This window comes from Rhinopithecus roxellana, chromosome 5 (assembly GCF_007565055.1).
Source record: "Rhinopithecus roxellana isolate Shanxi Qingling chromosome 5, ASM756505v1, whole genome shotgun sequence".
Lineage (NCBI taxonomy): Eukaryota > Metazoa > Chordata > Mammalia > Primates > Cercopithecidae > Rhinopithecus > Rhinopithecus roxellana.
The window spans coordinates 1,422,416-1,445,381 of NC_044553.1; the positions used below are offsets into that span (position 1 = coordinate 1,422,416).

General features: G+C 41.9%; 2 gene segments (V, D, J or C); both read left to right on the forward strand.

Moving 5' to 3' along the window:
• The first annotated feature begins 3,012 nt into the window (after window positions 1-3,012).
• Window positions 3,013-8,012, forward strand: LOC115897402. The segment is given in 3 exon segments: window positions 3,013-3,114; window positions 3,198-3,518; window positions 7,931-8,012. Coding segments are annotated over 3 exon segments (381 nt in total).
• Window positions 8,013-19,233: 11,221 nt separating this feature from the next.
• Window positions 19,234-19,946, forward strand: LOC104675809. The segment is given in 2 exon segments: window positions 19,234-19,330; window positions 19,414-19,946. Coding segments are annotated over 2 exon segments (600 nt in total).
• Window positions 19,947-22,966: the final 3,020 nt, after the last annotated feature.

Consider the following 22,966-nt stretch of genomic DNA (forward strand, 5'->3'; position numbering starts at 1 on the left):
GAGAGTCAGAAGCCCTGAGGGAAGAGGTAGCTGTGCTGAGCTGAGGCAGTGGTGCAGCAGTTTCTTTATCTTCCATGTGATCTCATTTTGCATCAACTTCCACTGTGATATTAGCCATGAACGTGGGATAGACGGGTGCTCCTAAGAGATCCCTAACTTGTCCTTTTTGATGGGTTTTCCAGAAGACGTGAGGAGCCACTTTGTTTGCAAAGCATCCCAGGCCATGCCCTTCTCCACATACAAGAGTGCCCATTTCCTGGTCTTTGGTTAACTGTAAAACGCTCATCAGTGCACCTGGGCTAATTTCACACCAGGTAGAGGAATGTGTTCTAAAGGAAAGCTAAAGCTGTAATAGCAATTCCTGCTCAATAACCTTCAGCTTCATTGCTTTTGTGTGACCCATCAACTAATTACATTACATCAAGGTTCTCAATGGGAGTGTCTAATAAATATAAGGGGCGTACAGAAGTTCCCTAATTAAAATAATACAATTGTGAACACAACCTCAGTATTCAACCATGTCTCCACCCTTCACATCCTTCACCACAAAGGAATTTTCATCTCTTCTGGAAATTGGGTTCATTTTGAAATTAGTGATGTTTTTCATTTTAATATCTCAAGATTATCGTATGTGACTATTTTATCAGAAAGTGAGTTATGGGAACTTGAACTAAACAACTGAAAACAAATTCACAACTAATTAAGCAAGATGACAGAATGTGATTGGCTCCAGGCTTTGATAATCCAGCGGTTTATGCACTCAGACTTTAAATTTACACATCTTCCTGTTACCTTCATGGCACAGTCAACTCTCATTATGAAAGAAATGGTGGGCCAGGCGCGGTGGCTCAAGCCTGTATTCCCAGCACTTTTGGAGGCCGAGAAGGGCGGATCACAAGGTCAGGAGATCGAGACCATCCTGGCTGACCAGGTGAAACCCCGTCTCTACTAAAAAATACAAAAAACTAGCCGGGCGAGGTGGCAGGCACCTATAGTCCCAGCTACTTGGGAGGCTGAGGCAGGAGAATGGCGTAAACCCGAAAGGCAGAGCTTGCAGTGAGCCGAGATCCGGCCACTGCACTCCAGTTAGGGCGACAAAGCGAGACTCCGTCTCTTAAAAAAAAAAAAAAGAAAAAGAAATGGTGACTGCATTCCCCCAAGGGTCACACACAGTTACAAAAATAGACTGGCTAAGGTGAGGAGTTGATTGTTTAAATTCGCGTTTGAAGAAGTAGAATCAACTACTTTTCTGAGTGGCTCACAATGACTCCAGCTCACTCACAGAGCTCAGACAGAAACCTCACTTGAGGGTGGGAGCTGGACTGCAGGGGGCACTCGGTAGCCATAAAGGTGAAAATGAGCTGTCAGATGGAACTTCTCCGTCACCTCAACATGGAATTTATTGTTTCATTGCATTAGCACTCTTTACATAATGGTTCCTATTTTTTGGTCTGTTTATTACTTGTATTTTTCAAATGAATCTCACTCGAATCTTTACTCTTTTGCATTTTGTCTCCAGGACAACGTTGGGAAGTGTTACCTCCAGCATCATAACACGATCTAGTGACCTGACACATTTGTGGCAAAGAATACCTACCGATTCAGAAGCTCTTTGGTTTTCTTTCCATGAAATAGAATTATTTCTTCTGTTCTGTGTATGAGCATATCCTAGCAATCCTGTACACACCCACATAGATGTCTACAAGCCTATGAATTATTCTCTGTAAATAAAAATTTATCTCAATTTCCCTCAATGTCCATAATTCTCCTGAAGGTGAGGAAGGTCTTTCCGGATCTTTTTAAACAAAATGTCCAGAGACCACCTGGTAGGTCAGGAGCTCACCTGGCTCTGGATGTTGGCTCTGTCTCTTTCCCTCTATTGTCCCACAGGTCAGCTCCCTTGTTCAGTCCTAACAAGAGAGCCCAGGTTTGTCCTGATGTTAAAACACACCCTACCTCTGATGACTCTTCTGTTACCCACATCCATGGAGATAGATTTATTATATAATTCACCAAACTAATGTCAAATGCCCAAGTTGCAATACCGCAAACTCTAAGGTGTGTTCATGCAATTCAATGAAGGAGAAAGACTTTCAGACACAGGTGTACCTGAAATGATAAATATGTTGGTGAGGACTCTGGGCTTGAGTGTCCTTTTGCAGCCAGCCATGTTTCAGAAGTGTGACCTGTCAGGGAAGAATCAGAGTTCCTTGTGCTCTCAGAGGGGAGGGTTCACAGATGTCCTCTCTTGTTCCCAGGAAAGGCAATTGCACTAATCTTGATGATGAAACTATGCTCCTGTGCTGACCTATTATAGTTTTGGACTGAAATTGTCACTGTGATCCCCAATCTACATCTATTCACAGAGAAGTGTATAAAGGTCAGGCCATATTCTCAGCATCACATATTGACACGGTTGGAGATACGTCCCACTACCTTCTCCTGAGACTGCAGACAGAATCCCAAATTTCAAACAGGCACAAAAGGGAAGGTCTCAGATTTCTATTTTTTTTATGATGCACTCTGTGGGACAGATATATTCCCTCTAACCATGATGGATATTCTGAATTACAATAAACATTGCATGGATGTAGGTTTGTATAAGTTCACTGTGACAAATATATTTAGCTGCTGCCCTAATGTTTTTGAATGGAGATTTGACAATTTAGATAACCTGGATGTTTGGTTGGTTTCATATAAATCTTCACGGGTAGAACAGCATTGAACCTATTCCAAAAATCTGTCCTTGATCCATGATCACACTCATCTCCCAGACCACCTCCTTCAGCACATCTCCCTACCTGGAAGAAGAGGACTCTGGGCTTGGTGAGGGGAGGCCCCAGGAAGAGAACTGAGTTCTCAGAGGGCACAGCCAGCATCCTCCTCTCAGGGTGAGTCCCAAAGACTGGACCTCCCTCATCCCTTTTCACCTCTCCATACAAAGGCACCACCCACATGCAAATCCTCACTTAGGCACCCACAGGAAACCACCACACATTTCCTTAAATTCAGGGTCCTGCTCACATGGGAAATGCCCTGTGAGAGTCACGGACATCCTGTGCAAGAACATGAAGCACCTGTGGTTCTTCCTCCTCCTGGTAGCAGCTCCCAGATGTGAGTGTCTCGGGGATGCAGATATGACGATATGGGAGGCTGCCTCTGATCCCAGGGCTCACTGTGGGTCTCTCTGTTCACAGGGGTCCTGTCCCAGGTGCAGCTGCAGGAGTCAGGCCCAGGACTGGTGAAGCCTTCGGAGACCCTGTCCCTCACCTGCGCTGTCTCTGGTGGTTCCATCAGCAGTAACTACTGGAGCTGGATCCGCCAGCCCCCAGGGAAGGGACTGGAGTGGATTGGGTATATCTATGGTAGTGGTGGGAGCACCAACTACAACCCCTCCCTCAAGAGTCGTGTCACCATGTCAGTAGACACGTCCAAGAACCAGTTCTCCCTGAAGCTGAGCTCTGTGACCGCCGCGGACACGGCCGTGTATTACTGTGCGAGAGACACAGTGAGGGGAGGTGAGTGTGAGCCCAGACACAAACCTCCCTGCAGGGCGGCGGAGGGGGCGGGCGCAGGTGCCGCTCAGGACCAGCAGGGGGCGCGCGGGGACCACAGAGCCCGAGGCCGGGTCAGGAGCAGGTGCAGGGAGGGCGGGGCTTCCTCATCTGCTCAGTGCTCTCCCTCCTCACCAGCACCTCAGCTGTCCCCAGGGCTCCTCTTTCTTTGATATCTGTGGTTCTGCTTCCTCACATTCTCCTGCCAGAAAAGAAATGAGGAAGGCACATTTTCCTCTTACAATTGAAGTTTCACCGATTACTAGGAACTTTCCTACAAGTTCCTGCATGGCCCATTATTCCTTAGTGATTAAAAATATATATATTCTAATGCTTCTCACCACCTCTTGGTTTGTGTCATCAATCGAATTTTGCCCTCTTTGAAATTCATATGCTGAAATCTTAAATTCAATGGATCTATATAGGAATTTTAATGATACAATTAAGGTTGAATGTGGTCAGAAGTGTGAGAACCTAATGCAATAGACGTGCTGTCTTTATAAGAAGAGGAAGAGACACCAGAGACCTCTCACTTTTCACGTGCAAGCAGAGAAGAGGCCATGTGGAGACGCAGTGTATTAGAAGGTGCCCCAGTGCATGCCAGGAAGAAGGTGCACCAAGAACCAACCCTGCCAGCACCTTGATCTTCAACATTCAGACTTCAGAATTGTGAGAAAATCAATATTTGTTGTTTAAGCCACCCACTCCGTGTTGTCTTCTTATGAAGACCCAGACCGACTAATACCACATAACTCATAACTCTGTTAGCGTTGTCCCCTGGATGGAGAATCAGCCCCCCTGAGGCTGGTCACATCGCTCAGATTTCTACATAAAGTAGGCAAAAAATCGTAGCTGTGGTATAAAAACTTGTCATGTCCCTGTTGACCAATTTCTGGGCAAAGTGTTTTAATGAAGCCCTTGGGGCTTTGTCACAAAAGTTGTCTTTTATCTTTTCTTACGACCTAACTACTGGACAATGGGTACCAGCTGGATGGAGACTGACCACTGACCATCTTCTGCTGTCTCCTTAGCATGCCACAGAAAACAAGACCAACATTACTCTATGTCTTCAACTTTCTAAATTTGCACTGAATCTATTGCTAAATGAGGAGGTACATGAGGTCTGAGTTTTGTTCTCTTCTTCCCAGTCTTCCTTAATTACCAAGGGCAGAAGAGGCTTTCAACGAAATTTGGCTGTCAATGCCCCCAACACCACATCACTTTTTAAGGTCCAGGAACTTTATTTGGGGGATAGTGAAATACACTTTTAAATGGAAAGCCCTAAAGCACATACAACAGCTAAAGGAATGGCCGCTGTGCACCTGAAGGAGGATGAGGCAGATGGTAGGGTCCCTTCCTCCAAGATGTTCCTGGGTGTGTGATGGTTGGACGCCTCATACATATGGAACTAAGGACTGGAATGAAGTAGAAACAAGGGCCACATCCCATAGGACAACAAGAAAAGAACAGATGGCCATCCATGAAGACAGGTAATTAAATTTGTTGCATTTAAGATGAAATTTTTTCCCAAGTTTTTAATGTTCTTAGCTAAATATGAATCCTTTCAACAAACTGAGAATTAAAAGGAGAATGGAGTTAGAAGATGAGAGAGAAAAAAAGTCCTGAGAGTAGAAAGAAAATTCACACAAAACTATCACATGGCAGAGGCCAGAATGGAGCTGATGCAGCAATGTCATTATTCTGCAGACCTAGTTGAGACCCTTTAGTGTTTAAGGCAGGCCCTGTGTTGAATAATTCCTTTAGTTTTTGCTTCTCTAGGAAAGGTGTTATCTATCCTTTATTTTACAAAACGATTTACATGGTAAAATTTCTTGGTTGGCAGAGTTTTGCTTGTTTTTCATTCTTTTCCCCCCAGCAATTTGAATACAGTCATGGGCCACCTAACAATGATTCAGTCAGCAATAGACCACATATATGTTTGTGGCCACATAACATTGTTATGCCGTATTTTCACTAAGGATGTTCCATATTTACATGTGTTTAAATAGAGAGATACTTACCACAGCGTTTCAGTTCCCTGCAGTGTTTGGTGCAGTAACACTCTGTACAGGTTACTTGTCTGGAAACATTGTGCTATTCCACATAGTCTATGTGTAGTAGGATATTCCTTGTAGGTTTGTGTAAGTTCTCCCTATGATGCTTTCACAATGATGACATTGACTAGAAATACATTTCTCAGAATTAATCTCTGTTAATAAACCGTACATTATCTAATATAATTCCTCTCCATTCTGAACTGAAAATCTTCTGCTGAGAAATCTGCTAAATCTTCTCTTTTACTTTCCGTTTTCAAAAACCTTTCCTTTAATAATGTGGTTTCAAACTATCTTTGATTTTTCTCATTTGGTTTACCTTATTTAAAATGTATAGAGCTTCATGGATGTGGATGAATATTTGCTTCTCCAGATTTAGAAAGTTTCTATGCTATTACTTCTTTAAAAACCTTTCTGCCTCTCTTGCTCTGTCTCTCTTTCTCTGTCTCTCTCTCTCTGTCTCTCTCTCTCTGTCTCTCTCTCACCCTCTTCCTTCACTACCCCTTTTGTCTTATCTTTGCATTACTCCTCAATGCATAAAATTTCATTTTCATTGTGCTTCCTGACTCATAAGTCTTTAACTCTTTTTTATTTTTCATTTAAGTTTTTCTTCTCTGTCTCTATTTCAAATGATCTTTCTTATGTTTACTGTTTCCTTTATTACTTGATCTAGTCTGGTCTAAAATCCTCTTAAAATTTTTGTCTGACTTATTGTATTCTTCAGCATCAATATTTTTGTTTAGTCATCTTTTAAATGTTTTATCTCTATTAAAATTCTCACATTGTTCTTGCATGTTGCCACTAGCTCATTGAACACGTTTCTAACATTTACTTTACATTTTCTTTCAGGTAATCCATATGCTTCGCTTTCATTGATATCAGTTTCTAGATCTTTATGTTGTTCTTCTGTTTGGACCATGTTCCCCTCCTCCTTCATTTTCCTTGACTGTCTTTGTTGCTACCTGTTCATTATAACAAAAGCCACCATACACTCTTCAAAGACGAGGCTTATAGAGATCATCCTCATCAACCAGTCCAGGCAGTAATTTGGGTCTCTCAAAACTTCATAGTATTCAAACTTCTGTCTCTGTTCTTAATGGTCCCTGGGTTTTAGAGGATGATAGATTCTGCCAGAAATCACAGGTAGGGGAGGTAGAAACTATTTACTCAAGCAGCCCCTTGAAAATTTGGACCACTGGACAAACTTTTGTTATTGATGTATGATTAATCAAAATAATGTTAGTTCAAGCTTCTCTCAACCAATCACCTAACACTGAAATTCTATCATTTGTTATTTGAATCTAGGGTTTATTCTTTGAGTATTTAGGTAAAATTACAAACTAGTTTAAATCTGCCTATTTGGCAAACTGATCTGTAGCTGAATTTCCATTTTCTGTGTTATCTCTGTGCACTTAAATCTAAATCTGTATTACACATACATCTAGAATGTGGAAAAGTGTATTAAAGTTCCCTAATTTATTTAATTTAATGGGGTTTCCAGAAGATGTGAAAATCTCCTGTGTTTATCAAACACCTGACTATTGGTCAATAGTTTTCTCTTTAATTTTTCTCTCTCCTCTCACATTATCTATAATAAGCAGTGAGAAATGAAGACACACCATCGACAGTTTCCTTAGATATCCCATCACCTGAAATTCTAACTGTCACTTACTAATTCTAACTTCATCCAATGTAACATAACTAAGATATAAATTCTATAACAAGGTACACATAGTTTCCAGTTCTAATACCACGTTTGTGACAGAAACAAAGCAGGTGTGCTCTCTGTGAGGTGGTCATCTGAGGTCTGAGACAAGGGGTCACACAGGTAGTTTTATGATATTTAAGGGTTTGGACAACAACAGTGATAACAATTCTGATCATCACTGGCTCTTACCGGAAAGTTTACAGGTAAAGTTACTGCTGTTATTTGATTTTAACACCTAGTTAGAATGAAGCTCAGAGGAAGAGGTCACATCCTAGGTCACACAGAGAGGAGGAATGGAGCTGTGCTCTGCTCTCCACACTATGCACAAGATCCCAGGCACGGGCCCACGTTCCACTGACACGTGGCATCTGGAGAGCAGTTCTCAGGGGATGGTCTTAGCCCACCTGCTTCCTGGGGCAGGGTGCTTCCTTCTCTCAGTTGGGCACTTGCTCCTTCTGCCAGCTCGGAAGTGACCACTTGCATTGCCATGAATTATTCATATTCTCTCCCTTATTATGGCAAAAAGCATACGTATTAAATTTTCAATTCATTTTCTCTGAAGCACACTGCATTAGCAGAAAGGAATAAATCACATTCCTTCACCTCCCCCACAGCTCAAGATTCCTGAAGACAGAGCCGATGTGATGTACTCATAGGTAGATCTCTGCTCCATCTATGAGGAGGTGGCCTTGGTCTTCAAGTTTCAGCAATTCTGGGAAGCCAAGGTCACCTCCGTCTCCTGCTCCCTGCTCTGCAGCTCAGCTGAGAACAGTTTTCTCATTGGAATATCATCTGTTTAAGGAATACAATTCCCTGCTTTAGGATTTGGGGCCTGAGTGCACCTACTGGATCCAGCCCAGGACTGGAGATACTTTCCAGAACACAACTTCACCTGACACATGACCAGTCACACTGTTTTACTTGCACAATTTCAGCTTCCTCAGAAGAAAATTAAAATTGCTGAGACTTTTTCATAAACCTTGTGCCATGTCCTTTTTCTGTCTCCTTGCCTGTTCATTTATGTCAGACCAGGTACCACTTATATGTAATGAGATCAGAATTCTGCCTCCAGTAACACATCTGAGGTGACACTTGATTGTGCTTTTGGTTTAGGCTCCTAAATGTAGATTATAAAATTAATCAACCTCATTTTTATGTCAAAAGAAATCTGCATTATCTGAATGTCAACACTTTTTGGAATCTATCAAGTAACTGAAGTAACAAGAAATCTTACCCACTCCAAAAACTGGATAGACGGACATGCCTAAAATGGCAGTTGACACTTACTTAACTGGAACAGAGGTTGCAGAAGCCACAAGATATTGAGGGCACTGCGTGACAAGCACTATAGACATCTGAAAGACAGATGTGGACTCGGTAAATGCAACATTCCAGAGGGTCTTTCACTTCTAAAGTTTCTCTACTTTCTCTCCAGAAACCTCAGGTTTCTAAAAAATAAAATCCAAATGCATTTCCTATGGATCAGAATTGCAGATGATTAATTACTGAGAAACATACGAGGAGCCTGCTTCAGGAGCTTCTACAGGGAAGGACGTTTCCAGAACCTTATCTTATGTGAATGAAGACAAATCTTCCATTCCAGATTTTTCTTCCATCTTTCCATGATTATACAAATGAGCAAAGTTAGCCAATAGGGGTAAGAAGTAAGTAAATAGTCTAGGGACACTGAAACCACAAAAGGGATTAGCTGACAAAAATGAGCTTTTCCCCCTGGTGATGCCTGGTCAAGGTCACAGCCCAGAAGAGGATGCCAATCATGTCTCTAGGTTTCCATGGTCAGAATGGGCGGTGCTTACCCGCACTGCATAATCTATTCTCACAAGGATGATGGCTCTGAATTAAAGACGCAAGTGTAGCAATGCACAGACTCTATCTGAGGAGAACATAGGGAAACTAATGGAAAATGGCAGAGAGTGAGACAAGACAGTAGAGGAATCCGAAGCCTCTGATATCACCATTTTTAAGACCAAGGTCTTGAAAACTCCCTGACTGACCTCAGCTTCTGTTATCATGAAGCCTTTGCTGGATTCCTAGCTGAGAAAATGAAAAGAACAACCTGCATGCACTTCCCAAGTCTCCCCTTGTATCCTGTTTGCTTTAGACTTCTAGGGAAAAAGTCAGATACATGGGCCTAGTGTCAGTGTAGGTGGCACTTCCTATAAGCTACAAAATAGGAAGAAGGGAAAATGTGTGTTATTGGAATAGTGGATATGGAGTGGGGTGTCATCTGAATGTATCTGGACCTGCTGGTATTCTCAGGTGCAATATTCAACTGCAGGAGCCCATTGAAGAAACACATCGCTCCCCAAACTCCTGTAAGTTTCTGTATTCATTTTGGATTCACTAATGAAGTGAATCCAGAGCTTCAGAGAAGGAGCTTCCTCCTTCATCATATAATCCTTGCTTTGGTTCCCCCTGCAGAGTTCAACAGATTTAGTAAGGCTAATAACTTGTTTCAAGAAATGGTGTCAGCAGCATATGGTGTCACTGAAAGAGTATTCTAAACCAGAACAAAGCCATTTCATGTTGGCCTAGAGAAGCTGGGGGTAAATGTTTGTGAGCCCCAACTGGAACCTCCTTGCAAGGCAAGGGCTGGGCTGGAGAGTCCCTCAGGAGCCACACAACACAGGTTCAAGCCCTGGAGCAGGTGCACAGGAGGCTGCTGAGAAGGTTTCCTCTGAAGGCCTGAGTCTTCCTTTGTCAGAAAAAAAAGCTAAAATAGGAGTTCAACAAGTTGCTGATATCTGAACCATTCATACAATTTAAGGCAATGAGAACTATTTTTAAAGTGGGCTTCTGGGATTATTAGTATCGTAATAGTGAGAATATGAAGAATACGGATGGTTTTACTAACTCAGTGGATACAGAATTGTGGTAGCCACTATATTTCTATGAATAAGAAATTCAGATTTCAGTGTTAAGTAATGTTGCCTACATTGTGTGAGTGACAGGGCAGTGGTGGATCTTGGAGTGTGGCAGTGGCACTTACCAAGTGAGTCAGAAATCAATATGTAAAAATGAGGATCTATGGATATGAACTGAAAGTATGTAAATACTTCATAAAATACTAACAAATGGAGTTCAAAATTAGCCCAAAATTATTACAAACACAAATTCCTTGACAATTATATTGGGAGCAGTGAGTTCATAAAGAATTCCAAACTACTGTTTCAACTTCTGATTCCTATTGTTCCTGAGATGAGAAAATCAGCTCTAATTACACATCACAGGGCAAATCTCTAAACCAAGAGTGCTTCCATTGAAGATGCTGGGGAATCAGACACAGGGCAGGTGCTAGAGACACTGGACCAGGAGTACCCAGCGGATCTCAGAGGGACCTGCTGGACGCTCATATAGGAGATCAGCAGTCACTGTCTCAGATCACCAGTGAGCTGTGCCAGTGCCTGACAGGTCCAGAATAGGGCCAAGGCCTCTTCTCAGTGTCATGGAGAGGGATGGTTCCAGAAATCTTCCAGGCGGTCTCTACGCTTATAAAATGAAAGTTCACAATGAGGAGCATGCTCTGAGGGGGCTTATTCTTCAGTGAAAGGACCTCTGTCCACAAACATTCATAAATGGAGCAGGACATGCATTTCATCAAACAGGATTAGGGCTCAGACCATCTGCATCTCACTCTCATAAGGCCAGTGTGTCATTTACCTTCCCTTTCTTATCATGGATCAGGCTCTGAGGTAGCAAATGTTCTGCCTCATGAATATGCAAATAAGCTGAGATCCACTGAAGTAAATAACCTGACATCCACTGGATGTCTGTGCCCTGAGAGCATCATCCAACAACCAATCCCTCCTCTAGAGAATCCCCTGAGAGCTCAGCTTCTCATCATGGACTGGGCCGGGAGGATCGTTTTTTTGGTGGCAGCAACTACAGGTAAAGGAACACCTATTCCCTGGGATGAGAGGGGAACTCTTTTCAGTCAAAAAGAATTTTATCCACTCTTCTGTGTTATAAACATTGATACTATAAAGATACCCTAATGGGGTCCACATATGAGAAAAAGAGTAATGGGCAGATCAACCCTGAAAATCCAGTCCCAGGAATCCTTTGACCCTGCCCTCCCTGGAATCCAGAGACAGAGACGGGATGAGCCCTGCTGACTAATGCACTCATGTCCCCAGGGAGAAAGACATGGAAATGAGGTCCCTCCCCTGCAAATGAAAAGCAGCTCATCCCCTGTTCCTGCAGGCCCTGGTGATGAGCCACCCCACATCTGTGCTCTTCCTCAGTGTCCAAACAATGGGGTGTGTGCTGATCTGAGCTTCTCTTGTCATCACTCTCAATATTCATATTCCCCATGGATCAGGCTCAGCTGTTGCCTCTGTGTGTGCAGAAGTCCCCTGTGAAGTTAACTGGTGGAGTCACACAGAGAAATACTATAGACCAAGAATTCTCAGACCTTTCTGCAAAGCCTCTGGATTCGCTTTCAATGAAAACAGCATAAGCTTGGTCCAGCAGTCTTCATGAGAGCAATTCGTGTGGGTAATAACATAAGTAATTTTAGTGGAAGTTCCCAATGAGACTCTCCTTGAGTACAAAGAAGATTAACATTCCTCAGAGATGCTCTTATCAGAAAATCTCTTTTAAGATGATTAATCTGAGAGCTCAGGAAAAGCCCCTGCATTACTGTGAGGGACACAGTAGAGGCATCATGCTACCTGACTTCAAACTATACTACAAAGCTACAGTAACCAAAACAGCATGGTACTGGTATGAAAACAGGTATATAGACCAATGGAATAGAACAGAGTCCTCAGAAGTAATACCGCACATCTACAACCATCTGATCTTTGACAAACCTGACAGAAACAAGAAATGGGGAAAGGATTCACTATTTAAGAAATGGTGCTGGGAAAACTGGCAACCATAAGTAGAAAGCCAAAACGGGATGCCTTCGTTACTCCTTATACAAAAATTAATTCAAGATGGATTAGAGACTTAAATGTTAGACCTAAAACCATAAAAACCCTAGAAGAAAACCTAGGTAATACCATTCAGGACATAGGCATGGGCAAGTACTTCATATCTAAAACACCAAAAGCAATGGTAACAAAAGCCAAAAGTGACAAATGGGATCTAATTAAACTAAAGAGCTTCTGCACAGCAAAAGAAACTACCATCAGAGTGAACAAGGCAACCTACAGAATGGGAGAAATTTTTTGCAATCTACTCATCTGATAAAGGACTGATATCCAGAACCTACAAGGAACTCAAACAAATTTACAACAACAAAAAAACAAACAAACCCATCAAAAAGTGGGCAAAGGATATGAACAGACACTTCTCAAAAGAAGATATTTATGCAGCCAAAAGATACCTGAAAAAATGCTCATCATCACTATCCATCAGAGAAATGCAAATCAAAACCACAATGAGATACCATCTCACAGCAGTTAGAATGGCAATCATTAAAAAGTCTGGAAATAACAGGTGCTGGAGAGGAAGTGGAGAAATAGGAACACTTTTACACTGTTGGTGGGACTGTAAACTAGTTCAACCATTGTGGAAGACAGTGTGGCAATTCCTCAAGGATCTAGAACTAGAAATACCATTTGACCCAGCCATCCCATTACTGGTTATATACCCAAAGGAGTATAAATCATGCTCCTATAAAGACACATGCACACGTGTGTTTATTGCGGCACTATTCACAATAGCAAAGACTTGGAATCAACCCAAATGTCCATCAATGACAGACTGGATTAAGAAAATGTGGTACATATACACCATGGAATACTATGCAGCCATAAACAGGATGAGTTCATGTCCTTTGTAGGGACATGGATGCAGCTGGAAACCATCATTCTCAGCAAACTATTGCAAGAACAGAAAATCATACACTGCATGTTCTCACTCATAGGTGGGAATTGAACAATGAGATCACTTGGACACAGGAAGGGGAATATCACACACCAGGGCCTATTGTGGGGTGGGGGGAGGGGGTGGGATAGCATTAGGAAATATACCTAATGTAAATGACGAATTACTGGGTGCAGCACACCAACATGGCATATGTATACGTATGTAACAAACCTGCACATTCTGCACATGTACCCTACAACATAATGTATATATATATTTTTTAAAAAAAGATAATTAAGCTGAGAGCTCAGGAAAAGTCCCTGTATTACTGTGAGGGACACAGTGAGGAAACATCTGCGTGAGAGCAGACCCAAACCTCTCTGCAGGGAAACAGGAGGGGACAGCATGGTAGATGCTGCTCAGCATCACCAGGGGTTGCTCAGGAAACCAGGGAGCTCTCAGGACACCATGGGGTGCTCAGAACCACCAGGGGGCGCTCAGAACACCAGGGGACACTCAAAACCACCAGGGGACGCTCAGGACACCAGGGGGCGCTTAGAATCACCAGGGGGTGCTCAGGACCTCAGGGGCTCAGAACCACTAGGGAGCACTCAGGACACCAGGGGGAGCTCAGGACACTAGAGGGTCCTCAGAACAACGAGGGGTCAGTCAGGACACCAGGGGGCGCTCAGGACAGCAGGGGGCACTCAAAACCACCAGGGGGCACCCAGGACACCAAGGGGCACCCAGGACACCAGGGGGCGCTCCAAATCACCAGGGAGCACGCAAGACATCAGAAGACACTCAGAACCACCAGGGGGCACTCAGCACACCAGGGGGTGCTCAGGACATTGGGGGCACTCAGGACACCTGGGGGCTCTCCAAACCACCAGGGAGGCCTCAGGTCACCAGGGGATTCTCACGACCTCCAGGAGGTGCTCAGGATACCAGGGAGTGCTTGTGCATAAGAGCTACAGGGGGCAATCAGAAAACCAGGGGAATCTCAGAAAACCAGGAGGTGCTCAGGACACCAGGGAACTCAGAACACCAGGGTGTGTTCAGGACAGCAGGGGGCTCTCAGGACACCAAGGGGAGCTTAGGACACCAGGGGGGGCTCAGAACACCAGGGAACACTGAGGACACGATGGTGGGGGGGAAGGGTGGCTGGAGGCACTGAGGAGAACACTGCTCCCTTAGGAGGCAGCTCCACATCAGGTCCCTGGGTTAGGGCAGGGAGGAGGATGAGGGTTCCTTTTGGATCTGGACACTAACCTGTTGGGAGTTTTCCTGCTTCCTTTGTGGATTCAATCATTGGCAGATTTTTCTCAGGTATAAAACTCTGCTTTCTTGTATTATGTAATGTTTTTGGCTTTGGAGGCTGCCAGAATTACATAGTATTGTGAGAGGATTTATTCTTGGTGTGTGCACAAGTGAGTGAAAGCTGCGATGTTAGGGTGGCTTTGAAAGCTATGTTAGGAGTGGCTGAGGACAGTTTACAGGAAATGGTCATTACTATAGAAGGCTACTCATTTCTTTGCACATTTGCATAAACAATTGCAGTTAATGCACTAAAAGCTGCATACTTTCTCGTCCCTTTTTCTTAAATGGCTCCACTCTAAGGCCAATAATCTAATCAAGCTGGGTTTCAAAGACCACCAATCAAGTGAAGTCTGTTTAATGAAACACTTTGTAAAGAAAATATGCATCTTTTATTAGTCAGCTTTAAATTTTATATTGCTTTACAAATATTAATTTGGTAAATATAATCTCATCATTATCTTCAGTAATTTAAAATCTCAAAGCCATGTCATATTAAGTAATCCGAGGTTTCTCAATGTGAATTAAGGTTTCTAAACATTAGAATAGTAAGAGAGTATAATGAAATTTTTCTGAAGTTTATAAAGAAAGATGAGGATATGTTTTTTGCTTTAAAATGTTTTGTTTTCCAGTTTACAAGGCATTTCTACTGGTTTTAAATTAACAACCACTGCTTACATCTTAACCCTTTTTAAAAACAGCTGCTGAGTTTTTATTAATATTCCATAGCTGGAGTTTTGAAGTAAAAGCTCTAGTATCTTTGTATTAGTGTGAATGTGTGCTGGTATGTATGTGTTAATATGTATGTATATATATGTTGTTATGCGTTGTGGCTACAAGGTACAAACTTGCCTTTAAAATAAGTAACTATTTTTAAATAAAGGAGCCCTAGATACATTTTAAGTACCTGTGACATAAATTAACATTTAATAAATGAGTTGGCTTTAAAATCATTGTTAAAGCAAAATTAGAGATATTTTCAGAATTATCAGCTTACCTTATTGTTTATATTAATTGATCAAGTGATTTTCTATTTAAAATCACAGCTAGATATAATATGGTGTGCAAATTTTTTATAAAGATTATAAAATTATAAACCTAGTTAAAGCCAGAATGATTTTTGTTATTTGGCAAATAGTATGTTTAATATTGTTGTTTTAATAAAAAACAGGTAAATAGCTATCAGAAAAACAATCATTTAATTAAACATAAGATTTTTACTTAGGTAAATACATGAAGTTCATGGGTTATAACATGGTTAACAAGGAAAAGACTTTAAAGTGTGAGTATTATAACTTTCGTAAATAATCTAGGTAAACTGCTTAAAAATAAACTAGGTAAATGTAATAAAGTAAACCTTTTGCATAAACTTGTTCTACAATTTCAAAATGTAAAGTTTAATTAAGTAATAAATATTGACTAAATGTTTAAGTCATTACCAATTGTTTTAAAAAATATATACTATAAAAACTTATTTTTTAAAAAAATTTGTTCTTACAAAAAGAACTTAATTCAAAGATTTCTTATAAAACATCATAAACATAACCAGTAAATAAGAGAAATTTAAAGAAAGTTACAGAAATAGAGAAGTATTTTCGATAAGGAAAGTTAAAAAAATTATATGAGAAAGAATCTTGTATCATAACATTTATCCTGAAATAAAAATGACTTTATTTAAGGGAGAGTGATGTTTGGAATAAAACAATATGTTCAAGTATGCCACAAACCATTGTACAATGTATGTACAATGGAACAACGCCACAACGATACTCCTCGAGAAGAACACCTCCAAGACACATAATCGTCAGATTCACCAAAGTTAAAATGAAGGAAAAAATGTTAAGGGCAGCCAGAGAGAAAGGTCGGGTTACACATAAAGGGAAGCCCATCAGACTAACAGCAGATCTCTCGGCAGAAACTCTACAAGCCAGAAGAGAGTGGGGGCCAATATTCAACATTCTTAAAGAAAAGGATTTTCAACCCAGAATTTCATATCCAACCAAACTAAGTTTCATAAGTGAAGGAGAAATAAAATTCTTTACAGACAAGCAAATGCTTAGAGATTTTGTCACAGGCCTGCCCTACAAGAAATCCTAAAGGAAGCCCTAAACATGGAAAGGAACAACAGGTACCAGCTATTGCAAAAACATGTCAAAATGTAACGTCAATTTCCACTTTTATATTAGCCATGAATGTGGGATAGGTGGGTGCTCCTAAGAGATCCATAACTTGCCCATTTTGATGGGTTTTCCAGAAGATGTGAGAAGCCACTTTGTTTGCAAAGCATCCCAGGCCATGCTCTGCTCCACACACATGAGTGCTCATTTCCTGGTCTTTGGTTAACTGTAAAATGCTCATCAGCGCACCTGGGCTAATTTCACATCAGGTAGAGGAATGTGTTCTAAAGGAAAGCTAAAGTTGCAATAGCAAGTTCTGCTCAGTAACCTTCAGCTTCATTGTTTTTGTGTGACCCATCAACTAATTACATTACATCAAGGTTCTCAATGGGAGTTTCTAATAAGTATAAGGGATGTATTGAAGTTCCCTAATTAAAATAATACAATTGTGAACACAACCTCAGTATTCAACCATGTCTCCACCCTTCACACCCTTCACCACAAAGGAATTTTCATCTCTCCTGGAAGTTGGGTTCATTTTGAAATTAGTGATTGTTTTTCATTTTAATATCTCAAGATTATCGTATGTGACTATTTTATCAGAAAGTGAGTATGGGAACTTGAACTAAACAACTGAAAACAAATTCACAACTAATTAAGCAAGATGACAGAATGTGATTGGCTCCAGGCTTTGATAATTCAGCAGTTTATGTATCCAGACTTTAAACTTACACATCTTCCTGTACCTTCATGACACAGTCAACTTCCATTATGAAAGAAATGGTGACTGCATTCCCCCAAGGGTCACGCACAGTTACAAAAATGGACTGGGTAAGGTGAGGAGTTGATGGTTTAAATTCCCGTTTGAAGAGGTAGAATCAACTATTTTTTGAATGGCTCACAAGGACTCCAGCTAACTCACAGAGCTCAGACAGAAACCTCACTTGAGGGTGGGAGCTGGGCTGCAAGGGGCACTCGGTGCCCACAAAGGTGAAAATGAGCTGTCAGATGGAACTTCTCCGTCACCTCAACATGGAATTTATTATTTCATTGCATTAGCACTCTTTACATAATGGTTCATTTGTTTTGGTCTCTTCATTACTGGTATTTTTCAAAGGAATCTCACTTGAATCTTTACTCTTTTGCATTTTGTCTCCAGGACAATGTTGGGAAGTGTTACCTCCAGCGTCATAACATGATCTCGTGACCTGACACATTTGCGGCAAAGAATACCTACCGATTCAGAAGCTCTTTAGTTTTCTTTCCATGAAATAGAATTATTTCTTCTGTTCTGTGTATGAGCATATCCCAGCAATCCTGTACACACCCACATAGATGTCTACAAGCCTATGAATTATTCTCTGTAAATAAAAATTTATCTCAATTTCCCTCAATGTCCATAATTCTCCTGAAGGTGAGGAAGGTCTTTCTGGATCTTTTTAAACAAAATGTCCAGAGACCACCTGGTAGGTCAGGAGCTCACCTGGCTCTGGATGTTGGCTCTATCTCTTTCCCTCTGTGTCCCACAGGTCAGCACACTTGTTCAGTCCTAACCAGAGAGCCCAGGTTTGTCCTGATGTTGAAACACACCCAACTTCTGATGACTCTCCTGTTACCCACATCCATGGAGATAGATTATTTATTATATACTTCACCAAATACCCAAGATGCAATACCGCAAACTCTAAGCTATGTTCATGCAATTCAATGAAGGAGAAAGTCTTTCAGACACCGGACTACCTGAAATGATAAATATGTGGGTAAGGACTCTGGGCTTGAGTGTCATTTTCCAGCCAGCCAAGTTTCAGAAGTGTGACCTGTCAGAGAAGAACCAGAGTTCCTTGTGCACTCAGAGGGGAGGGCTCGCAGATGTCCTCCCTTGTTCCCAGGAAAGGCAATTGCACTAATCTTGATGATGAGACTATGCTCCTGTGCTGACCTATTATCGTTTTTGACTGAAATTGTCACTGTGATCCCCAATCTGCATCTATTCACAGAGAAGTATATAAAGGTCAGGCCACATTCTCAGCATCACACATTGAGATGGTTGGAGATATGTCCCACTACCTTCTCCTGAGATTGCAGACAGAATCCCAAACTTCAAACGTTCACAAAAGGGAAGGTCTCAGATTTTTTTTTTTTTATGACTCACTCTCTGGGACAGATACATTCCCTCTAACCATGGTGGATATTCTGAATTACAATAAACATTGCATGGATGTAGGTTTGTATAAATTCACTGTGACAAATATATTTAGCTGCTGCCCTAATGCTTTGAATGGAGATTTGACAATTTAGATAACCTGGATGTTTGGTTGGTTTCATATAAATCTTCACGGGTAGAACAGCATTGAACCTATTCCAAAATCTGTCCCTGATCCATGATCACACTCATCTCCCAGACCAGTTCCTTCAGCACATCTCCCTACCTGGAAGAAGAGGACTCTGGGCTTGGTGAGGGGAGGCCCCAGGAAGAGAACTGAGTTCTCAGAGGGCACAGCCAGCATCCTCCTCTCAGGGTGAGTCCCAAAGACTGGACCTCCCTCATCCCTTTTCACCACTCCATACAAAGGCACCACCCACATGCAAATCCTCACTTAGGCACCCACAGGAAACCACCACACACTTCTTTAAATTCAGGGACCAGCTCACATGGGAAATGCTCTCTGAGAGTCATGGACCTCCTGTGCAAGAACATGAAGCACCTGTGGTTCTTCCTCCTCCTGGTAGCAGCTCCCAGATGTGAGTGTCTTGGGGATGCAGATATGACGATATGGGAGGCTGTCTCTGATCCCAGGGCTCACTGTGGGTCTCTCTGTTCACAGGGGTCCTGTCCCAGGTGCAGCTGCAGCAGTGGGGCGAAGGACTGGTGAAGCCTTCGGAGACCCTGTCCCTCACCTGCGCTGTCTCTGGTGGCTCCATCAGCAGTTACAACTACTGGAGCTGGATCCGCCAGCCCCCAGGGAAGGGGCTGGAGTGGATTGGGCATATCTATGGTAATAGTGCGAGCACCAACTACAACCCCTCCCTCAAGAGTCGAGTCACCATTTCAAAAGACACGTCCAAGAACCAGTTCTCCCTGAAGCTGAGCTCTGTGACCGCCGCGGACACGGCCGTGTATTACTGTGCGAGAGACACAGTGAGGGGAGGTGAGTGTGAGCCCAGATACAAACCTCCCTGCAGGGCGGCGGAGGGGGCGGGCGCAGGTGCCGCTCAGGACCAGCAGGGGGCGCGCAGGGACCACAGACCCCGAGGCCGGGTCAGGAGCAGGTGCAGGGAGGGCGGGGCTTCCTCATCTGCTCAGTGCTCTCCCTCCTCGCCAGCACCTCAGCTGTCCCCAGGGCTCCTCTTTCTTTGATATCTGTGGTTCTGCTTCCTCACATTCTTGTGCCAGAAAAGAAATGAGGAAGGCTCATTTTCCTCTTACAACTGAAGTTTCACCGATTACTAGGAACTTTCCTACGAGTTCCTGCATGGCCCATTATTCCTTAGTGATTAAAAATATATATATTCTAATGCTTCTCACCACCTCTTGGTTTGTGTCATCAACTGAATTTTGCCCTCTTTGAAATTCATATGCTGAACCCTTAAATTCAATGGATCTATATTGGAATTTTAATGATACAATTAAGGTTAAATGTGGTCATAAGTGTCAGAACCTAATGCAATAGATGTGCTGTCTTTATAAGAAGAGGTAGAGACACCGGAGACCTCTCACTTTTCACGTGCACGCAGAGAAGAGGCCATGTGGAGACGCAGTGTATTAGAAGGTGCCCCAGTGCATGCCAGGAAGAAGCTGCACCAAGAACCAACCCTGCCAGCACCTTGATCTTCAACATTCAGACTTCAGAACTGTAAGAAAATCAATATTTGTTGTTTAAGCCACCCACTCCGTGTTGTCTTCTTAGGAATACCCACAGACTAATACCACATAACTCATAACTCTGTTAGCGCTGTCCCCTGGATGGAGAATCAGCCCCCTGAGGCTGGGCACATCGCTCAGATTTCTACATAAAGTAGGCAAAAATTGTAGCTGTGATATAAAAACTTGTCATGTCCCTGTTGACCAATTTCTGGGCAAAGTGTTTTAATAAAGCCCCTGGGGCTTTGTCACAAAAGTTGTCTTTTATCTTTTCTTATGACCTAACTAGTGGACAATGGGTACCAGCTGGATGGAGACTGACCACTGACCATCTTCTGCTGTCTCCTCAGTATGCCACAGAAAACCACACCAACATTACTCAATGTCTTCAACTTTCTAAATTTGCACTGAATCTAGTGCTAAATGAGGAGCTACGTGAGGTCTGAGTTTTTTCCCCTTCTTCCCAGTCTTCCTCAATTACCAAGGGCAGAAGAGGCTTTCAAGGAAATTTGGCTGTCAATGCCCCCAACAGCACATCACTTTTTAAGGTCCAGGAAATTTATTTGGGGGATAGTGAAATACACTTTTAAATGGAAAGCCCTAAAGCACATACAACAGTTGAAGGAATGGCCGCTGTGCACCTGAAGGCGGATGAGGCAAATGGTAGGGTCCCTTCCTCCAAGATGTTCCTGGGTGTGTGATGGTTGGATGCCTCATGCATATGGAATTAAGGACTGGACTGAATTAGAAACAAGGGCCATATCCCATAGGAAAACAAGAAAAGAACAGGTGGGCATCCGTGAAGACAGGTAATTAAATTTGTTGAGTTTAAGATGAAATTTGTTTCTGAAGTTTTTAATGTTCTTAGCTAAATATGAATCTTTTCAACAAACTGAGAATTAAAAGGAGAATGGACTTAGAAGATGAGAGAGAAAAAAAGTCCTGAGAGAGCAGAAAGAAAATTCACACAAAACTGTCACATGGCAGAGGCCAGAATGGAGCTGATGCAGCTATGTCATTATTCTGCAGCCCTAGTTGAGACCCTTTGGTATTTAAGGCAGGCCCAGTGTTGAAGAATTCCTTTAGTTTTGGCTTCTCTAGGAAAGGTCTTACCTATCCTTTATTTTACAAAAAGATTTACATGTTAAAGTTTCTTGGTTGGCAGAATTTTGTTTGTTTTTCAGTTTTTTTCCCCCAGCAATTTGAATACAGTCATGGGCCACCTAACAATGTTTCAGTCAACAATAGACCACATATATGTTTGTGGCCACATAACATTGTAATACCATATTTTCCCTAAGGATGTTCCATATTTAGATGTGTTTAGATAGAGAGATACTTACCACGGCATTTCAGTTCCCTGCAGTGTTTGGTGCAGTAACATGCTATACAGGTTACTTGTCTGGAAACATTGTGCTATTCCACATACTCTATGTGTACTAGGATATTCCTTGTAGGTTTGTGTAGGTTCTCCCTATGATACTTGCACAATGATGACATTGACTAGAAATACATTTCTCAGAAATAATCTCTATCAATAAACTATACATTATCAAATATAATTCCTCTCCATTCGGAACTGAAAATCTGCTGAGAAATCTGCTAAATCTGCTCTTTTACTTTCTGTTTTCAAAAACCTTTCCTTTAGCAATGTGGTTTCAAACTATCTCTGATTTTTCTCATTTGGTTTCTTATTTAAGATGTATAGAGCTTCATGGATGTGGACAAATATTTGCTTCTCCAGATTTAGACAGTTTCTATGCTATCACTTCTTTAAAAACCTTTCTGCCTCTCTAGCTCTGTCTCTCTTGCTCTGTCTCTCTCTCTCTGTCTCTCTCTCTGTCTCTCACCCTCTTCCTTCACTACCCCTTTTGTCTTATCTCTGCATAACTCCTCAATGCATAATTTCATTTTCACTGCGCTTCCTGACTCATAAGTCTTTAACTCTTTTTTATTTCTTTCATTTAAGTTTTTCTTCTCTGTCTCTACTATTTCAAATGATCTTTCTTTGAGTTTACTGTTTCTTCTATGACTTGATCTAGTCTGGTCTAAAATCCTCTTAAAAATTTTGTCTGACTTATTGTATTCCTCAGCATCAATATTTTTGTTTAGTCATCTTTTAAATGTTTTATCTCTATTAAAATTCTCACATTGTTCTTGCATGATGCCACTAGCTCATTGAACATGTTTCTAACATTTACTTTAAATTTTCTGCCAGATAATCCATATGCTTCGTTTTCATTGATATCAGTTTCTAGATCTTTGTGTTGTTCTTCTGTTTGGACCATGTGCCCCTCCTCCTTCATTGTCCTTGACTGTCTTTGCTGCTACCTGTTCATTACAACAAAAGCCACCATACACTCTTCAAAGACGAGGCTTATAGAGATCATCCTCATCAAGCAGTCCAGGCAGCAATTTGGGTCTCTCAAAACTTCATAGTATTCAACCTTCTGTCTCTGTTCTTAATGGTCCCCGGGTTTTAGAGGATGATAGATTCTGCCAGAAATCACAGGTGG